We start from the raw sequence: 17,564 nt of genomic DNA, 5'->3' as shown, positions 1-17,564 counted from the left end.
AGAGTGTGCTAAATGCGGTGAAATGAAGTGAGTTTTTGCGTGTCCAGAGAAAATAAAGGGAGGCAGGGAATATTTAAGGAATGCGAGTCACGTGTAAAGTTAGAATGAGTCTAAGGGTCCGTGTGACACGGATAAATGAGAGTCATGTCAGAGATTTTTTAACCTTGTCTATATTTGAGTAAATTAATGTTGAAGAAATTGCATGCAAACATGCGAAGCAGGCACATGTTAGTCCTGTGTAGGATGTGGTAGATGTGCTCAGTTTTGCTCATTGGGTGAGGTTTTGCAGAGACCACAGACTGTCAGGAATGCCGGCCACACTACACGTATACACACACATACACACACACCAGAGACAACATATGGCTTCTGGACATCAGGCTCTGAATGAGATACTCTTTAAATAACATGTTAATCTTAAACTAAGTGTGTGTTATGATAATTATCTTCCTCACTAGACGTTGAGATAATGTCTATCAAAGACGGTTAAAATTTTTTAAAAATATGCAATAAATAAAAACTCTCTTTCTATGCAGCCGTCCCGGGCCGCTGAAGGAGCAGGCGCAGTCTGTCGTGACTCCCAGCAACATCCCAGAGGACCCCGAATGTCTCACGGTTCCCAAGTATAAACGAGACCTGGTGCAGAAACTGAAGATCTTGAGACAGGAGCTGTCCCAGCAACAGCCTCAGGCGGGACACTGCCGTATTGAGGTCTCACGAGAGGAGATCTTTGAGGTGAGGCCTTCCTTTTACTTTCAGGAAAACACGGCAAATATGCAGTTTAACTCCAAGCGTAAAGCAGTACAGCTTATAATAAGAGTGTGTTTTTTCACAAAATGAGCACAAAGCACAATCATTTTTAACTTTTGTTTTATTTATATGCATTTAAATAACATTTGATAGTATAGACCCCTTTTGCGCAGACGTCACGGCATTAGCTGGAGGCAATACAAAGGGAAAACTGGAGGCGGCCAATACAACCAGCACAGATTCCTGCTACATAAGGAGTTTGAAATGTCATCTTCTTGTGTTGTTTAGCGCCACGATCGACAGAATACAGTCTCAAATTTGATATTTTAACATACAAAAACACTCACGACTGCTTGGGTTAGACACAATAAAACGAGCGGATTTAACGGAAACGATCATCAAAAATGCTCACGTTTCACATCATAAGACTATAGTTAAAGTAACTGCTGTCTTTTGTTGGTGTGGATTATGATTTGTTTCTAAAAAGATCTCTCGTATGCCCACCTATTCAGAAACTGGGGAACAAGGTTATTTTTCTCGTAGCCTTAACTTTTGAACGCATTGGGTTTGCAAGCTAAATTTGTTAGTTGTACATCTAGCAGTTAACTATGGGCCACAAACTATTGAAACTTAAAGGAAACTGTTTGTCATCTGTTTTTATTTAGTTGTCACAAGTGCATTGGTATAAAGGGAGAGAGAACAGTGAGAAGGCTCATGTTATGTGTCAGGTTTGTGTTTAAGTAAATGCATTGGTTAACGTTTTCGACTGTTAGTACACGCAGGCATCTATGTATACGCTCTCAGTTTATCTTTACTATACATGCTTGGTTTCTCTGTCTGGTAGGTGTAGATGTCAGGCCACTTAACTGGAGGTAATCCTGTCAGTTTGTCCCATTAAGTGAGAGTGTACTGGTCGGCCAGGTTCCTTGCATTAAAGTTAACTTTTTCAAAAACAATAGGTCCTAAAGAGTGAGGGATTGTACATGTTAAAATTTAAACCAAATTTTTGTCTAGCCATTGTCAAAAATCAAGCAAATATATGTAGAACGATATTTACTACAAATACAGTTCTGTGCAAAGGTTTGGGGCACATAAGAAAAAAATAAAAAAAATAAAAATTATATAATTTACTCATCCTCTTGTCATTTCAAACCTGTTTGACTTTCTTTCTTCTGCAGAACACAAAAGGAGATATTTGGAAGATTGCTGTTAACTGGCCCCACTGAGTTGCATTTGTTTTGTGTCCATATAATAGAAGCAAATGGGTGCCGACGTGGTCCTTTACCAACTTTCTTCAAAGTATCTTCTTTTGTGTTCAGTGGAAGAAAGTCATACAGGTTTAAAAGGATGAGCAAATGATGAGAGAATGAATTTTTTGGGGGAACTATCATTTTAAGATGTGTGCCAGTATAAATATCACAATATATTTCCAAACATTATTTTACAGCAATAATTAAGTGACATTTCTGTATGAACACAGCAAGTCCCACAGCAGACGGTTTGGCCCACACATAGTTTTAATCCATGAGTCAGTCTGGGATTAAACGAAAACGGCACAAAACTGAGACCGCATAAATCCATAACAACCATTTCCGAGATGCGTTGAACCAACCATCTGAAATCTACTCTTTACCTTTTTTATACAAAAGAATCTCACTTACAATTATTATAATTAATGGCAACAAAAATTTGGAAATCTATTTGGATATTTCCTGCAAGCAAAAGATAGTCTGCAAAAGCGTGCTGGAATCATCTTCTTTAAAGAAGACATTTTTGTGTGAGTTTGTTACAACAGCATTTACGCCTCCCCACTTTCCTTCGCTCAGCTTGAAGCAATTTTTGGCATGTGTGGGTCTGTTTGGTCATCTGTTTTGGGGTGTTTGTGGGCGTTGAGCTGGACGCAGTAGACATTTCAGCATCCCGCATTCCGACATGTTGCGTTCTCTCCTGGCCGACGAACCTGGCCTCTTAACCCCATGAAATGAACACTTCTGTGGCTTGTAGTGTGTCATCTGTGAGGCTGTTGATATGCTAGAATACTCACAAAAATAACCTTCAACCTACATACACACATATATAGATCGACCACTTTGTAAGATGTAAATGGCGGTCCAGAAGCACTTCCTGCTTCATTTACTTTTAACTCTTACAAAATTGAATCTTAAAAATATTTTTTTTACATAATGATTCGATTATAAATGTTTTGTTGGTTGTCGTTTGTTCAAACGTTTGTGTGGTGTTAAAAAACTGAAACGGGGAGGTCTTCTGGACCAGCGTTGAATAAGCATTGCTTACGTTTTCTGAAGGGGTCTATAGCACAGACTAGTCAGTCATATTTGTTCGTGGCTGTAATTAAAATTAAATCATGAAAGAAACACATCAACAAAGTAAAGGAAACAACGTCAAACATATCACAGAATCTTAACACAGTTTAAACGGGTCTTTTGAATTAGTTTGAATGGTTTCACACTGATTTGATCTTTTCAGTGACTTGTTTTTCACCCTTTTGCCATTTTAACTGTGTCGTCAGGAATCGTACCGCCAGGTGATGAAGATGAGGCCGAAGGACTTATGGAAGAGGTTGATGGTCAAGTTCAGAGGAGAGGAAGGTCTTGACTATGGAGGAGTCGCGAGGTACAACTTCGGCACCATGCACATTACATTATAACTTTCTAAAATTGTTTAAGTGAACGAGTCATCCTTGCATGTCACCAACGTCTCAAAATATGTACTGAAAGTGTTTCTGTAAATTGTAAATGTAAAATTCAATTTCATGTCTACTTTTAAAGCTTGTGTGTCCATCTAGTGGTAAAATACAGTATTACACTTTAAAACACAAACACAACATACAGTGTTAAACATTCAAATGGCTCCTTTCCCTCCATTACTTTATATTGATTCACAAAAGTCTATATTAACACGACAATATGTGTATTTAAGGGAGTGGCTGTACTTGCTGTCGCACGAGATGTTGAATCCATACTATGGGCTGTTCCAGTATTCAAGAGATGACATCTACACACTACAGATCAACCCTGACTCAGCTGTCAACCCGGTTAGTCGACCTGATGGTCGTGTTTTGGCCCGGACCAGCTTATTCTTGTGACCCAAATTATACATAACAGAGAATCTCTTTGCCTTTCCCAGGAACACTTGTCGTATTTCCACTTTGTGGGTCGTATAATGGGAATGGCTGTTTTTCACGGTCATTACATCGATGGAGGCTTCACTCTGCCCTTTTACAAGCAGTTGCTAGGGAAACCCATCACTCTTGATGATATGGAATCAGTGGACCCGGACCTTCATAACAGCCTCGTGTGGATCCTGTCAGTGTGCTTTATATTCCTGTCTCATAGTCTTTTCTTGTATAAAATACTACACATGTCATGGCTAGTGTTATAGAAACATGTTCAATATTCACAAACTCAACTCCTTGGTAGTTAACATGTAATATTAATTTAAGAGATTTCAGATTTTTTTTTTTTAATGTTATCTCATTTAGGAACCAAACATATTTTAGATTTAGATTTGTAATGTATTATATTCAGTCGTTCATTCAATGTGAAAATAAATCAAATTAATAGAAAAATAAAATATTAATTATAAAACAATGTAAACAAAAATTACAAATTATAAATCAACATTTTAAAAGAAAATAAAAATAACTATGAAAATAAAATATTTTTAAATTATAAAAATGTATATACATTTTATATATAAAATAATATACACCGCATACAAATATATTGTTATAAATTATAAAAAAGGAATAAATAAATTATCAATATGATTGATTGTATATTACATATATACCTATATTATATAATTATAATGTTTTTTGTATTGTTTTTATGCTGCATAAGTATACAATAATTAGAGAATATTTTTTTTAATAGTTTGCATGTTTCTAATCGTGCTTTAATGTGTTTTAATCATTTTTGTTGTACGTGTGTATTTAATCACACTATAATATAACATATATCTTATATATAGAAATTACAAAATTGTATGAATATAACAATAGGAATACAGTTTCATAATTATATTATAAGTGGACAATATTTTTTTTTAAATAGTGTGCATGTTTCAAATATGCCGCTTTTTTATATTTTTTGTATGTGTATATTTAATTCTGAAAAATGTTATTAGAAATATACAGTTTATAAATGTATAATTATATATAATATTTAAAATAATGTTCAAATCATTCATTTCATAAAATAATAAAATTTGAGTGTAATTATGGAAATAATGTAAATAAAATGTTCCTAATAACATAATAATTAGACAAATGTTGTTTGAAACATTTTGCATGTTTCATACGTGCAATGTTTTAATCATTTGTTTTGTTATATGTGCGTATTTAGAGACAATGACATCACTGGGGTGTTGGATCACACGTTTTGTGTGGAGCACAATGCTTATGGAGAGATCATTCAGCATGAGCTCAAACCCAATGGCAAGAGCATCCAGGTTACCCAGGACACCAAAAAGGAATATGTCAGGTGAGCAAGCCATCTAAACCAAACTGCTTCATGCTTTCACTTGCATTCAGGCGTGTGCTTTTGTGCTGCTTCCAGATGTCATGGAGTGTGTTTTTTGTTGTTGTGTAGGTTGTACGTGAACTGGCGATTCCTGAGGGGTATTGAAGCTCAGTTTTTGGCCCTGCAGAAAGGTTTTAATGAGGTCATCCCTCAACACCTTCTCAAGGCGTTTGATGAGAAAGAGCTGGAGGTATGAGCGTCAAGCATCTCGTATACAAGCATATACGTTTGGTTTAGCTTTATTAAGACTGGTTTCTCCATTTATATTTGGTGGTCTGGTCCTCTGAGATACAAAATATTTTAAGAATGATAGTGTGGTGTGCTTTACTAACGCAATGTTCCTCTCAGCTCATCGTGTGTGGCCTCGGTAAGATCGACATCCACGACTGGAAGTCCAACACGCGACTGAAGCATTGCACGGCCGAGAGTAACAGTGTGAAGTGGTTTTGGCGGGCCGTGGAATCGTACGATGAGGAACGGAGAGCCCGACTGCTTCAGTTCGTCACCGGCTCCTCCAGGGTGCCACTGCAAGGATTCAAAGCCCTGCAGGGTATGTGATGTCACTTCCTGTACCAACGGTTTTCACTGAGCATAACTTTCATTTTGTGTAAAAACTTGGCTTTCCGGGTGCTTGAAATTACAAAAAGTTTAACGTGTAGTTATGCTTTCAAACTGGACTCGAGCAAAAAAAGTGAATTGAAATATGACTCAGTTGCGATTTGAGGATGGAGATAATGTGTTGATGTATTCTGCACTGCAGGTGCGGCCGGGCCACGTCTCTTCACCATCCACCAGATCGATGCCAGCACCAACAACTTGCCCAAAGCCCACACTTGGTAAGCACTTTAGTACGAAGATGTACCTCACCACCAGTTGCTTAATAGGACAAGGTGTTATAATAATTTCAGCTCATTTGAATTGTATTGTATTTGTTGTAATTTAATGGCTGGTGGCACTATTGAACTGTTAGTAGATTTTTCTTCATTAGAGACAGCATTTCACAACCGCTATTTGTCTTATCTCTCTTTTCATCTTAGCTTCAACCGAATTGACATTCCTCCATACGAGACCTACGACAAACTCTATGACAAGCTGTTGACAGCCATCGAGGAGACCTGTGGCTTCGCTGTGGAATGAAAGTCACTCACTAATGTTCAAAAAGCAAGCTTTCTAACGGCGGGCGCACCTGTCAATCAGCCGTCGGAAGCGGAAGTCCAAACAGGAAGGCCTCAGGAAGAGTGGATTATAGCGCAGCACTCTCCGCCTGATGCTGCTATAAAAAGTCTTTGAAAAGAAGAGAAGAAACGACTTATCTTTTCAGCTGCTAGTAACTCTTTAAAATTTAACATTTATTATAAGGATCCTCCTCTTCCTGTTTTTGTTCAAACATTGATTTTTTTAGCATTAAGACAAAAGATATTAACAGTATTTCATGTAGCATTTGTACCAACTGACTTTAAGAGAAGCGAGGAGGATGCAGACAGCGTTCCCGCATAAGCTGATGTAGAAGCACTACTGTCTTCACACCTGACGGAAGGAAGACGCCGGGGTGCAACAAAGGACCGCAAATTCTGCCGTTTCTGGACTTGAGGCTTTTCGTAGTAAACGCAAAACTGTTCTTGTTGTACAGGGTGTTGATACTCGGCATGCTGGCTAAGCGACTATAGGAATCTGCAAGATGTATTTTCTTACAATCAGGGTTTATTTAAAGCCCCCCATTTGGACTCCCCTACATTAGATGACAGAGTTTGTTAAAAAGGGAGTGAATCACCGAATTCTTATATAGGCAGGTAGTCTAGCTTTATTTTCATTTGGCATAAGAGGATGAGTTTAAAAGAAAAGAAATAAACAGATATGATATATTGACATCATCTCAGAGACCGACTGAGAAGTGCATTTAAACACAGTTCTTAAGTGTGGTCCCTAAAGGTTGACATTGGCTTGCTTTGAATGTCAAATTTCATTTTTTTAAAGAAAAGAAAAAATTGTGCAGAAAATCATTTTATGATGTCATCTTATTGGTGTCAACCTTTTTTACAAATGGAAAAGTCTCAGATGTCAACGAAACCCTTTACAATTTTAAGTACGATGCAAAAGTATGCGCATGCCAATGAGATGTGAAATGTCTTCCATTTCACACAGTCTCATTACGATTTTACCATTTTAATTTTGGCCCGTTTTCAAGAAGACCTGCCATAGAAGACGACATGCAATTGTTTACCCCGCCTCGTGGAAATCAATGGAGAGTGTTGTTTGTATCACTTGTTATTTTTGTAATTTATTAATAATCCAATGTAGTAACAACTTTTTTCTACCATGCAAAACTGTCACTGGCCTTCAGTGAGCATTACAAATGATCTGCGAGGTGGACAGCTGTACTAAAGAAGAATTTTATAGAAAAACGGTAATTGCCGTTAGCTGTAAATCTTAATAGAATACAACAGAAGCATGTCTTATGTGCTCTTTGTCATCCTCAAAAATACACGGCTTGAAACATGAACTGTTCCTTCAGGATTATTCAAAATGAACTGCATCAATAAACGAATGCAGTTTTCTATATATATATATATATATATTGTTGAATGTTTCTGAGATGCTGCCTGTCTATAGCAATCCTCTATGACCATGGACTGTTGTTAAGAGTTTGCATACGCTGAATATGAGCTATACACCTTTTGTTACTTTTTTATAAATCGAGTGCAAAAAAGGAGAAAAAATAAATAAAGAAGCCTATGGATGGATCAGTTAAATATTTTGAGACGGTGCTTTGTATAGTTATAGAATATTGGTCGTATATGTGGATCACTGACTGTCACTTATCTTTAATTTAATTAGATTTGAAAGGAAAAAATACATTTTGCACACACACGCTATAATGGCTGTATATAATAGGCGAAATCTATTTACCAAACTCTTTATGGACTGAATGATTATATATTTCATTTAACTCTGGTGCACACATAAGAATCTCTTTGTCTTCATTTAATATTATTATTATTTTTACTTGTATAGGTCAATAGGCCTCCATGTGGACTGGCGGCCAGTTGACATGTTCGGTTTTCCTTTATAGCATGATTTACTGGCAACACTTCTAACTTTCATAGCTGACCGGTGCAATTGCTACATGTAACACACTATCATTTTTTGTAAGAGTGTTTTATTTTTGTGTGTAATTAGATCTGATTAAACTTGCTTTTATGACGGGATAACAGTGGTCGCCTGCTTCTGTATTACTGCACCATTGTGGAGAAAAGTGCATATACTGTGTTTGATACTCTTTTGTTTTAAAGAAAGAAAATTCTTGAATCATCTACTCAGCCTCATGTCATCACAAACCTGAGAGACACAAAACCACAGAGACATTTCTCAAAATATATTTTGCGTTCCATGGAAGAAAGTGTTTTGTGGACCCATGCAGGTAACATTAAATGTGAACTATCCCTTTAAATTGTTGTTGCAGTTATAGAATTGAAGACAGGAGAATTCTCTCCCAAACATTGTGTCCAAGCTTCACAGTTCCATTGTGATTCCAAGGAGGGTAGTTAAAAGATCGGGTTTGGAACAATGGGGGAAGAGTCCCCTATTAGAATAAGAAAGAAATTGTGCTTTATTCTGAAAGGTGTCTGAGGTGTTAATATCCCTTTTAGCAAGTACTCTAGGTGTCACACTGCATTTGACAACGATGGAGATACCCAACTCAAGAGTATCGTTACCACTTTTTGGGGCTACTTTTGTAAATCCTCAAAATAAATGTTGTTAAGCCATGCTTGATATTTTGGAAGAATGGACACTTAATGTAGAGTTGTTCTTCAGTTGAAGGCAGTAGTCCAAATAAATTATCTTTTCCTTTAAGGGCAACATGGAATACCAAACACGTGTTTGGGACAACCATGTGTTTTAAAAAACAATTTAGGTGTAGGCCTCCTCCCTGGTAAAATTGACTAGATACTTGATAAACATACATTTAAAAACGTTTAACACAGAGCAACGATTTTAAAACCACTTAAAAAAACGCACGCAAATATTGTAATGTTTTTTAATACATTTTATAGTAGTAGACACCAATGGCCCAATTGCAAAAAGCATCGTTTTTTTACAAATAGGCTGCTGTTCACCACATCCATGCTTTACTTACACATACTTTACTTTCATACTTACATATACATTCGTTTTAGGCACTTCATATCATGCGACACGACATGTCTCATCGTATTAGTTTTGTTTTCAGTAGTTTTCCAGTAATTTGGTCTCAAGTCCCACGTGCACGCATGCGCAGATGCGCCGCATCTGATTGACGTCAGTGATCTGCCCGGAAGTCCCTTCCTCTTCCTATAAAATCCGGCGAGCTTCAGCTGTGTGCGGCGCTTACAAACACGACATCGCAGCGTTACTCAACAACGGCCGACTATTATATTTTAATTTTATACTTTCTGCTTAAAATATGCCCGGATATTCAGACAGAGACCGCGGTGGCCGCGACAGAGGGTGAGTATTTTGAGTTATCGTCGAGTAAAATGTGCGTGCGTCCTCGGGCTTAATCCGATGTGGTTTCGTAAGGTTTACCGATAAAAATCGACGTTTTGTATGACGTAACGAACATTTTTTCTTTAAATATTCAAATTGGTTTGAGATGGACGAAGATTGTTTAGTGTTTTGATGATAAATGGAGGCAAAGTCTGTACTCTCCACTTCGGTTGCTAAAATGGCGGATCAAAAGAACGTCTTTAGCGTTTAATTTTGTAGAATGGACGTTAAATCTGTAATGCGCGTTGTGTATTTTGGTCTAGTTGAAATTTCTTTATTGTTCATTGCCTGAGAACGTTGTATTTTGCCATGCGGCTCTGGTTTTGTAAAATGCCGGCCGGTTTTTCCCTCTTTGTCTCTTGCCTGAGAGCAATAAAATGGCAGCGCCTTTAAAACGTGGCGCAGAGAAAAATGGCACGATGCTATCTGAAGCCTGAGCGCCAGTCATCTATTATTCATACATTTTCCTTTGCTTACCTTGACTTCTTATATTTTGAACGAGAAAGGGAATATTTCTTAACGCATTTAGTATTTCCAGGGCGTTATTGCTGTTTGTCTTCCATCGATAAAATGCATGTAGCGAATTATCAACTTTCGTTACTATGTCAAGCTGCGCAATGGTGCTGCGAAGTATGTCGGTTTTAAACATAATCACTTTTTTGTGCTTCCAGATACAACAGTGGTCCCCCACGTTTTGGTGGAAGCCGAAATGGACCTCCTCAAGGAAAGAAGTTTGGGAATCCAGGTGACCGGCTGAGGAAGAAACACTGGAACCTGGATGAGCTTCCTAAATTTGAGAAGAACTTCTACCAAGAGCACCATGAAGTTTCTCGGCGGACACCTGTAAGCATTTTTAAGACTTGTTTTTTTTTGTCCTGTGTCTGAAACCGTTTTAAAATGTGATTTTTTTTTTGGTATTTTAGCAAGACGTTGAAAACTACAGAAGAAGCAAAGAAATTACAGTGAAGGGAAGAGAGCTCCCAAAACCCATTATGAAGTTCCATGAAGCAAGTTTCCCAAGTAAGTTGATGAGACATTGGGCTCATAAATAGTGAATATTAACTTTTGCAACTTGAACTGATGTGTTTTATTTAATACAGACTACGTAATGGATGTGATCCACAAACAGAACTGGACTGAACCAACCCCCATCCAAGGTCAGGGGTGGCCAGTAGCACTAAGTGGTAAAGACATGGTGGGCATTGCACAGACAGGATCTGGGAAAACCCTTTCGGTATGATGCATTTTAATTTTTCCCTCTTTTTTAAATGCTTGATGTGCAATTGGTTTTAATGAGGTTTGATTTTGCAGTACTTGCTACCTGCTATTGTGCACATAAACCACCAACCATTCCTGGAACATGGTGATGGCCCGATTGTAAGTTGAGACTTTTGTTTGAGCAATACGGTAACTGCAATTTAGTATCTTTAGAATGGAGTGATAATGACGTCTCTCTCGGTAGTGTTTGGTGTTGGCTCCCACTCGTGAACTGGCACAGCAGGTCCAGCAGGTGGCGGCAGACTACGGCAAAGCTTCTCGGCTCAAATCTACCTGCATCTATGGAGGAGCTCCCAAGGGACCACAAATCCGGGATCTGGAGAGGGGTGTGTATGAAGCGCTATCATTTTAAACATTTGAAAATCGCAGTCATCTTTCAAATGTTCATGTACTTAACTTTTTTTTCTACTTTCCAAAGGTGTTGAAATCTGCATTGCCACTCCTGGTCGCCTAATCGATTTCCTGGAGGTTGGAAAGACAAATCTGCGCAGATGCACCTATCTTGTTCTTGATGAGGCTGACAGGATGCTGGACATGGGTTTTGAACCCCAGATTCGAAAAATTGTGGACCAAATTAGAGTATGTCAAATCATAAATAATGCTTCTATAGTTTGAATGTTGTTGCTGGTTATTCACCGTTATAATTGTCCTGTGTTCCTCTGTAGCCAGACCGACAAACTCTGATGTGGAGCGCCACATGGCCAAAAGAGGTGCGGCAGCTGGCCGAAGACTTTCTTAAAGAATATGTCCAGATCAATGTTGGTGCCCTTCAACTCAGCGCCAATCACAACATCCTACAGATTGTTGATGTTTGCAATGATGGAGAAAAAGAGGACAAGTAAGCGTTTAGTTTAAGATCTTCAATGAGTTTCATCTAAAATTTAATTGACTGCTGTCTCGATGCATTACCCTGTCTAGTTTTATCGGTCTTAAAGTTTTGTTTAGTGTAATTGACCTATGATGAATCTTTCCAGACTGCTGCGCCTTTTGGAGGAAATTATGAGTGAAAAGGAGAACAAGACTATAATTTTTGTGGAGACCAAAAGAAGGTGTGATGATCTCACCAGGAGAATGCGCAGGGATGGGTAAGAAACTGCTCCGCCCATCTGATGACAATGTTTTCATTGCAGTGAGGATTTAATTTGCATTATCTGCTTTGTAGGTGGCCTGCAATGGGTATCCATGGAGACAAGAGTCAGCAGGAAAGGGACTGGGTCCTCAATGGTATGCGTTCACCACCTGGTTCCTTAATCATTAACTTGTACTTGTATATGTGTAATGACAAAGTTGAATCTAATCTATTTAACTGGTTCGTTTGCATAATGTAACTGTCTTATTTTTTTTTCTTTAAGAGTTTAAATTCGGCAAAGCCCCCATCCTCATCGCCACAGACGTTGCCTCCAGAGGCCTAGGTTTGTTCTTGCCTTATTCTCGAATTGTATTTTATAAGTGGTAACTTGTCTTTTACTATTACCATTTACTTTAAGTATTGCTGCTATCTTTAACTGCTGTGCCTTTCTGAGCCCCTCTCACCTGAAGGTGGAGTCTTGGAGGCAGGACCTTGGCATGACACATCCAGGTTCACCGGAGGGGGTAAGGAGCTCCTCTGTGGAGTTCTGCCTGTCTGCCAGCCAATCAAATTGCATTCAGGGGTGATTGGAGCTCTGTGTTTTGGGCGTAGTGCAAGTGGCCCACAGGGTGACAGCATACAACGGAGAAGTGTGGCACCGCTGGGTGGTCGCACTGCGTCCAGCTAGCAACTGCTCTCGTACAACAGATTGAACTGTTGTATTTACATTTTCCCAGCCCAGAGTTTTTTGACCTCTACTATGCTATATAAGGCCGTCATTGGTAGGACTGTTGTCTGAGGATTCTTAACATGAAGTGCTTACAAAAATTTGGCATGCTTGTTATTTTACCATTTTTTCACAACGAGAGCAGTTGCTTTAATCTTCATGCCTCCGCACCGAATGCGATTACCCGGCTGGTTGATGCGTTCCCTCCTCGCTGGCTTCAGTCATGTCGAGTCCTGCCAAAGAGAATCATTTTTTTCAAGTGAGCACCGGTTGGTTGGAAAGCTTGCCTCTACTGTAGAATCAAATTTAAGCCCTTAATCTGCCTCGTTTTTGAGAGCAAGTTGAGTCTTGGCAAGATGCAGCAGTTTGTCTTTTGAGGAAAGTTGAGGAGTTCAGTACACATTTGTAGCGAGAATAGACTTTAAACGGGACTATTTTTTGTCATTTGGACCTCCTGCCTTTCTAATGAACCTGATATTAACAATCCTTTCCTCAGCGTGGTAAGTAGATGTCCCACAATTCATTGCTTCCCTTGCTAACATGTCTTTCCTGGCCGCTGTGGCGGCGTGCCTTTCCGCACGCCTCTGTTCCTGCCATGGCGCATCCGTTTGTTTTAAACAGATGTTGAGGATGTCAAATTTGTCATTAACTATGACTACCCCAACAATTCTGAGGACTACATTCACCGCATTGGCCGTACTGCTCGCAGCCAGAAAACTGGGACAGCCTACACGTTCTTTACACCAAACAACATGAAACAGGCACAGGACCTCGTCTCTGTCCTTCGCGAGGCCAATCAAGCCATTAACCCCAAACTCATCCAGATGGCCGAAGACAGAGGAGGTAAATCCAATTGGTGAGATACAAGAACTGTGGTTTAATCTGCAGGCAGTTTTCTCATTTCACACCCTCTCTGGGTTTCTTCTTTGTTCCACTCCCTGCGTCGATCTAGCAGTGTTTTCATTTTGATTTTCTTTCTGCAGGTCGTTCAAGGGGAGGTCGAGGTGGAGGGTTTAGAGATGACCGTCGTGATCGCCACACTGGCGGCAGACGGGATTTCAACAGCTATAGCCAAGACGGCCGCAACAATGACTCTTACGGACAGAAGAAAACGTTTAACAGTAAGCCTCAAAACGGGTCTAGCAGTTACAACAGCGGTGGAAATTTTAACGGGGGTTACGGCAGTAATGGACAGTCAAACTTCGGTGGTGGCGGTCAGCCTAGTGCCTATGGAAACCAAGGTTATCAGAGCCAGCAGTTTGGTGCCAACCAAGGGGGAGTTCAGAATGGCATGAGCCACCCCCCACAATTCCCCCCCTTTAACCCCCAACAGATGCCACAGTCTATGCCCTTTCCCATGCCCCCTCCTGCATTCCCACAGTAAACGGAGTTGCATTTGTTTCTCTTAATCTTTAATTGTTCTGTTTATCACTTGTGTAACTTTATTTTTACCAAGCAGGGTTCAAAATGTACATGCATCACAATATAGAGTCCCAGAGTCTGCTGTGCAGGATTTTTTCATTTTCCCCTTTAGTTGTGTTTTTTCAGTAACTTAATTATTTTGTACTATGTGGAGTTAACCACGAAGGATCCATACCTGTAAAATGTCAAGGGCCGTTTAAGGCTATTGCATGGTCCTCAAATAAAATTATTAAAAACCATCTTTGCTTCAGTGTCTTGTGTTGGTTCATTAGCTAGGGTTTAATTTGAATATTGAATTCATTGACTATTTTTCACATTGATAACATTGTTGAGAACAATTGGCCCCTGCAAGCTCTGTGGTGTTTAAAAGAATAAGTCACTTTGGCTTTACCTATCAAAAATAAACTTTTCAGTGATATGAACGTGTTCAAAGCAAAACCTTTCACGTAGGGAACAATGCAGACGATTCTGAAATTAAAGCTTAATGTGTTAACCTGTGTGTACTTTATAATACAACGGTTGCCAAGACACAGATGGGCTCTGTGTTCCGAACAGTACTAGTGTATAAGATGACTTTGATTTGATTGCATCTCAGGGCAAGTAGATGTGGACAGGTGCGCCGTGTAGGGGGGAAAGTTAGGACAATTCCGAGGACCCATGACTGACAGAGGCCTCCAAAAATAGGTGGAAACTAATACAATTATCAAACCATTTTATATTTATATAATACAATTAATAATCTGTTTTAGGCAGTAAAAGTTCATCTCCATTGACCAAAAAGTAAACATCCATATTGACCGACCACCCCCGTATCTGCATGAAATGGTTTGGTCCTGCCTTTGCGCTCTGTTACTGTTAGTTTGTCAGTAGATGCGCCTGAACAGAGGAAGGAAAAAGGAAAGGGTGTCAAACCATGGCCCGCGAGTTCCCCTTTCCTGCCGAGTTTAGCACCAACTCTGATAAGACGCCTGAAGAGGCTACTCAGTGACTTCAGGAACAGACGCGTTCAATTTATGTTGGGCTGCGCAGATTGTTTGGCATATGGCATTAAAGTACCGCGAGAGCCATTCAAAATGTACGTCGCAATCTGCACTTGAATCTCTTTTGCGGAACTTGATGTCTTACGATGATAGATTTGCGCAGCGCTGCATTAAGTTGAACGCATCTTTTGTAAAGACGCTGATTAGCTTGTTCATGTGTTTTATATGAGAGTTGGAGATAACCTCTGCAGGAAAATGGATCTCGCAGGCCAGAAATGAGAACCACTGGCCTGTAGTCTGTGAGTGGTATTAACCGGTTGGCTTAATGTACATAGTGAAATAAGATAGCTAGCAACGGACTAGTGTAAGCCTACATTTAATCACAATTTAATCAGTGCAGGGAAACGTTTAGCGGTATAATAACCCTGGTGTGGAAATTCCATTTTACAGTTCCACTTTATTTTCTTGTTGGCATTGCAGTAAAAAAGTAAAAAATCTGCCGTTTTCATTGTTTTGAGAGGATGGTGTTAATTTATAAGTTTGTAATAATTATAATAATAATAGTTCATAATTTTGTTAGGAGAATTTTCAATTTTATCAAATTTTACAATAAAAATACATTGAGACTGTAAAAAAAGCCTTACTTGCATGCATGTATTAATTACCAGCAGTAAATATTGTGCTAGTACTAGTATTGAACTACAAGAAGCAGGACAGTTGAAAGGCTTTAATTAGAGTTATGTAAACCTTTTGATGAGACAGTTAGGTCCTAGATATGTGGGGACAACAGCTGCGCAGAGGGGGGCCCATTTGATTTTCTGTCATGGGGCCCAAAATTCCTGGCAGCGCCCCTGGATGTGAATAATAGGAAGTTGAATAGGAAATATTTGTGTATAACCTTTTGACGAGTGTTTGATCTGTATGTGCTGGCTTGATAAAGTGAAACGTTAGATAAGGCCAATGTAAACTCAAAAGCCTGTGTAGACCAGTGGCGTAGTCAGTATCACAATAGGTGCGCCCAGAGAAAATCAGGTGGCCGAAATTAAAATCCATCTTAAATTCACAACTTCACCTGTATGAATATTTCACCGTTTAATCCGAATATATTATTATAAACAGCGCAAAGAAAATAGCGATATGAACAGCTTCAGCATGATGGCCTTACCACGCGCGCGCGCCCATCCGACAGACGCAACGCCACCATCAGCAGCAGGACAGGAGTGGATAGTACAGAGGACATTGAAAACTATGCTTGATCATGTCTGAGCTGCCCACTAAATTGCGTAAAATGAATAAATCCTTGAGTAAAAGTCGGGTCTTTTAGGCCGGCTGCGGAGAAAACAATACGCGTTCCTCTACGGCGCGGAGGTTGCAGGTAATATAGGCCTCCAGCCATGTTTTAAAGATTGCTAAGCAATCAAATTGATACTATTTTTGTGTTGATTATTTTGAAGTAATTGCAACTTTAAATCTGCATTAAGAAGCAAACGACGTCACACTCTTTTAGTTTCAGTTCGGGTGCTCTACTTAACAGATTTATTTTAATTGGATGCATAACTTTTGCTCTCTCAATCTTTTTAACCTTTATTAGGCTATTCACGTATAACCTCTACAAATAATCGCATAACTGAAAAAAGGAGAAACGTGACCTGCGTCTTTATTACAAACAAAACGGGAATACATGCTTTAAACTTGCTCATCTCAGTACATAGATGGATATATTTGATTATATGGCAAATTAGAAACAAGAAACAATACAATTTATTTTATTTTATTTTATAGGTTTTTGTGATAATTGGAAAATATTTAACCTATTAGGCTACCCTGCAAGGGATCTGACTGGATGGGCCTGACCAAGCGCATGTCAAGACACTTGGAAGTCAAAAATGAGGTAATGCTTGTAAAACCGTGACGGATGATTTTGAACTATTCCCAGAAATATTTGTATTTTTTAAACATTTTTGATTTTAAGTCACATGGTTTGCTACATTGTCGGTAAACTTTAAAGGTTTGGCTAACTCATACATTGAGTTAGATAAATAATTGCCTTAAACAAGTTAATTTACTGACAGACTATGAAGAAGGAAAAGTTCATTTTTTCTAATTCATCAAAAAACGCACACACATTTATTTCTAAAACCGCTCTCATCACGCTCGACTCATCCAGCAGTTATTTCCGCCTTCTTTCATATGATTGGCTTCTATGGAGAATAACCCCCGCCTTCTTTCATTTGATTGGTTGTTTCCAGCTTTACACCGCTGAGGCAGAT

The 17,564-nt window shown here is 39.0% G+C and overlaps 2 protein-coding genes across 6 annotated transcripts in view; both read left to right on the top strand.

The window, feature by feature from the left end:
* The window catches only part of smurf2 (SMAD specific E3 ubiquitin protein ligase 2), a 41,867-nt gene extending 33,819 nt beyond the window's left edge, over positions 1-8,048 (top strand). For all 4 annotated transcript variants that reach the window (XM_056753422.1, XM_056753420.1, XM_056753421.1 and 1 more), the window contains exons 12-20: positions 537-735; positions 3,281-3,384; positions 3,691-3,805; positions 3,898-4,076; positions 5,118-5,255; positions 5,364-5,484; positions 5,643-5,844; positions 6,055-6,130; positions 6,332-8,048. In XM_056753422.1, the coding sequence (XP_056609400.1) occupies positions 537-735; positions 3,281-3,384; positions 3,691-3,805; positions 3,898-4,076; positions 5,118-5,255; positions 5,364-5,484; positions 5,643-5,844; positions 6,055-6,130; positions 6,332-6,431 (1,234 nt within the window). In that variant the 3' untranslated portion in view covers positions 6,432-8,048. The remainder of the gene's footprint in view (positions 1-536; positions 736-3,280; positions 3,385-3,690; positions 3,806-3,897; positions 4,077-5,117; positions 5,256-5,363; positions 5,485-5,642; positions 5,845-6,054; positions 6,131-6,331) is intronic.
* A 1,562-nt stretch (positions 8,049-9,610) lies between these two features.
* On the top strand, positions 9,611-14,553 carry ddx5 (DEAD (Asp-Glu-Ala-Asp) box helicase 5). Of its 2 annotated transcripts, none has more exons than XM_056753425.1 (13): positions 9,611-9,779; positions 10,490-10,661; positions 10,742-10,838; positions 10,919-11,052; positions 11,130-11,195; positions 11,281-11,422; positions 11,515-11,675; positions 11,762-11,934; positions 12,071-12,181; positions 12,259-12,320; positions 12,449-12,508; positions 13,514-13,748; positions 13,876-14,050. In XM_056753425.1, exons 1-13 carry the CDS (start codon positions 9,736-9,738, stop codon positions 13,907-13,909), a joined length of 1,491 nt encoding a protein of 496 aa, XP_056609403.1. In that variant the 5' UTR covers positions 9,611-9,735; the 3' UTR covers positions 13,910-14,050. The 2 variants fall into 2 exon arrangements, with proteins under 2 accessions (XP_056609403.1, XP_056609401.1); XM_056753423.1 differs by having other exon boundaries at positions 9,612-9,779; positions 13,514-13,735; positions 13,876-14,553.
* Positions 14,554-17,564: the final 3,011 nt, after the last annotated feature.

The sequence above is a fragment of the Triplophysa dalaica genome, chromosome 7, assembly GCF_015846415.1.
Source record: "Triplophysa dalaica isolate WHDGS20190420 chromosome 7, ASM1584641v1, whole genome shotgun sequence".
Lineage (NCBI taxonomy): Eukaryota > Metazoa > Chordata > Actinopteri > Cypriniformes > Nemacheilidae > Triplophysa > Triplophysa dalaica.
Note: the sequence above shows the minus strand (reverse complement) of the source record. Positions and strands in the feature narration are given on the sequence as shown.

Excerpts from the sequence above, each read along its gene's own strand:
- ddx5 (XM_056753423.1), top strand. The coding sequence starts at position 9,736 with ATGCCCGGATATTCAGACAGAGACCGCGGTGGCCGCGACAGAGG. Across the intron at positions 11,935-12,070 it reads GATGGAGAAAAAGAGGACAA|ACTGCTGCGCCTTTTGGAGG; the intron begins GTAAGCGTTTAG and ends GAATCTTTCCAG. Across the intron at positions 12,182-12,258 it reads AGGAGAATGCGCAGGGATGG|GTGGCCTGCAATGGGTATCC; the intron begins GTAAGAAACTGC and ends TCTGCTTTGTAG.